The 3,010-nt window shown below is 46.7% G+C and overlaps 1 protein-coding gene across 1 annotated transcript; it reads right to left on the bottom strand.

Annotated features, from left to right (window-relative positions):
- Positions 1 to 504: 504 nt before the first annotated feature.
- LOC141997578 (olfactory receptor 10D3-like) lies at positions 505 to 1,422 on the bottom strand. The gene has a single exon (XM_074969970.1). It carries the CDS (start codon positions 1,420 to 1,422, stop codon positions 505 to 507), a length of 918 nt encoding a protein of 305 aa, XP_074826071.1.
- Between the last annotated feature and the right edge of the window lie 1,588 nt (positions 1,423 to 3,010).

The following is a 3,010-nucleotide window of genomic DNA, read 5'->3' on the forward strand; positions in this document are numbered from 1 at the left end:
CTGAAAAACATTTGGGGTCGTGGTGGAGAATCAGCTGAACGTGAGCTCCCAGTAGGACGCTGGGGCCAGAAGAGCTAATGTGACCCTGGGATGCATAAAGGAGGAATCTCAAATATGAGGAGAGAGGCGATTTTACCTCCCGTTTGGCCCTGGTGTGACCGCTGGTGGTACACTGTGTCCAGTTCTGGTGTTCACAATTCCAGGCGGGTGCTGATAAATTGGAGAGGATTCAGAGACAAGCCATGAGAATAACTGAAGGATTAGCCCTAGCAATGATGTAAGTATGGTGATTTCAAAGGAGTTCCACCATCAGAGAACATGAAGTGAAATTTCTAAATGCAAAAACATGAATTGGGTTTCCAACTCTCACTCTTTCCATGGGAGTTGGGTACCTACAAGCCCTTTGTGCCTTTTAAAATCTCCCCATTTCTTCCAATAATTTAATTCCCACAAGACTAAGGGGAAGACATTCCATTTCAGCTAGCTATTATTGCTGGGCTGCCTTTAGTCACCTTTCATTCTCCTGAATGCTGCCTTGACTTCCTTATTCCTCAGTGTATAGACCACCGGGTTCAGCATCGGGGTGACCACATCACAAAAGATCTGAATGGGGGTAGCCAGCACCTTGCTCAGGGACGGCTGGGTGTAGAGGAGGGCACAGGGCCCAAAGAAGAAGCATACCACCGTCAGGTGCGATGCGCAAGTGGAGACGGCTTTCAAACCTTGCTCAGCGCTGCGCATTCTCACCACGGAGGCAGCAATCCTGACGTAGGATGCGAGGATGAGGAGGAAGCAGGTCGTGGGCACCATACCAGTGTTTGTAAAGGTCACAGTCTCGACAATGTATGTGTCTGCACAGGCCAGCTTGATCACCGGGAAGATGTCGCAGAAGAAATAGTCCACCACATTGGACCCGCAGTAGGGCAGCGTGAAGGTCAGGCTGGTGAGGATGGTGGCGTGGAAGGAGCTGGTGATCCAGGTGCCGGCGGCCAGGAGGGCGCACACCCTCCAGTTCATGATGAGCAGGTAGCGCAGGGGGTGGCAGATGGCCACGTACCGGTCGTAGGCCATGACAGTGAAGAGCAGGCACTCGGTGCTGCCCAAGAAGTGGTAGAAGAAGACCTGGGACATGCACCCGCCCAACGAGATGGTTCTACTCCTGGCCCAGAGGTTGGCCAGAAATTTAGGGGTGCTGATGGAAGAGAATCCGAGGTCTAGAATGGAGAGATTGCAGAGGAAGAAGTACATGGGGGTGTGCAGACGGGGGTCAGCAAGGATGGCTGAGAAGATGAGCAGGTTGCCCAGCAGGGTGCAGAGGTAGAAGGATAAGAAGGTGACAAAGAGGATGGTCTCAAGACCTTTGGTGTTGGGGATCCCTAAGAGAATGAATTCAGACACCACAGTGCAATTCTCCATTTCCATGCAAGATGGCATCATTCCTGGAGACAAAGATTATGCAACCAGATTAGCAATCTCAATAAATCATTGTTTATTTATCCCTTTGCACCCCACAAGCTTTAATCACAAAAGGTAAATCTTTCTAACCAGCCTAAGTTTGGTGAAAGTGAGTGGAAAGTCATGACTCTTATATTTGGTTGATTCTGTACGATTCTACTCGATTCTATTCAGCTGTCCTCTATTCTATTCAATTCTTATAGCTCATCCATCATCGTGGCATCAGGGAGCCAAAGAAAAATTAATGAAAGCAAAGCAAATTATCATGAATTGGAACATGATCTTACCTGACTCCTAGGTGCCTTCACAATGAGTGTACAAGGCAGAAGGAAAACCTCCAAAATGCTTCAGCATGATAATGCAAATTTCTCTTCTGTATGTGTATATATATAGAGAGAAACTGTATATTGAATGGGGGAGAGAGAGTAAGTTTCAGAGAGTTTAAGTCCCGAAAGGTCCATTAGATAATCTAGTCTGACCTCCTGTACATCACAAGCTGTTAACTTCCACTATATATACCCCACACTGAACCCAATGATTTCACTTAAACCAAAGCACTTCAGTTCTCAAAAGACTAAACTTCTGTGATCTCAGGCAGTGAACAGGAGAAACCAAGGAGCCCCCAATGGCTGAGGCACAGAACTGACAGAGTGAGAGACTCAGATTATCCCAGCAGGTGACCAACCCCCGGCTGCAGAAGAAGGCGAAAAAACCCCGAAGGTTGCTTCAAATTCCTTATGCACACAAAATCTGGTGATCAGTTAGACCCGAGCAAGAACCAACCAGCTCTTTCTCCCCCGTTTGCTCCACCTGTATAGATGGAATCAAATCCTCTAAACCCAAACAGCCTGAGCTCTGAGCACAGTTTATGCTGTTGGGACTTGGAGATAGTCTCTCTTAATGACAGAGGTTACAGGCGAGACCTGCGTGGTGACTGCGTAGCATTGACACAGCCACCACGGTGACACCAGAAGTGTGCGTGATCTCAAGCTAAAGGAGCATTTATGCTGTTCTTGAGCCCGGCCTTTGGGAGCTTAGCCCTTGGGCAGCTCCCTTCTCCCAGTCTGAGACCTGAGCAGAGGGAGCAATTAATCAGCTGTTTTCCAGTTACTTGTGGCACCTTAGAGACTAACAAATTTATGAGAGCATAAGCTTTCGTGGGCTACAGCCCACTTCATCGCATGCATAGAATGGAACATATAGTAAGAAGATAGACATATATACATACAGAGAATGAGGAAGTTGCCATACAAACTGTAAGAGGCTAATTAGTTAAGATGAGCTATTATAAGCAGGAGAAAAAAACTTTTGTAGTGATAATCAAGATGGCCCATTTAGACAATGGACAAGAAGGTGTGAGGATACTTAACTTAGGGAAATAGATTCAACATGTGTAATGACCCAGCCACTCCCAGTTTCTGATCAAACCCAAGTTAATGGTATCTAGTTTGCATATTAATTCAAGCTCAGCAGTTTCTCATTGGAGTCTGTTTTTGAAGCTTTTCTGTTGCAAAATTGCCACCCTTAAATCTTTTACTGACTGGCCACAGAGGTT

This window comes from Natator depressus, chromosome 13 (assembly GCF_965152275.1).
Source record: "Natator depressus isolate rNatDep1 chromosome 13, rNatDep2.hap1, whole genome shotgun sequence".
In the NCBI taxonomy this organism is placed as follows: domain Eukaryota; kingdom Metazoa; phylum Chordata; order Testudines; family Cheloniidae; genus Natator; species Natator depressus.

What these genes read in the sequence shown, in the direction of transcription:
- LOC141997578 (XM_074969970.1), bottom strand. Translation starts at nt 1,422, where the DNA reads ATGGAAATGGAGAATTGCACTGTGGTGTCTGAATTCATTCTCTTAGGG.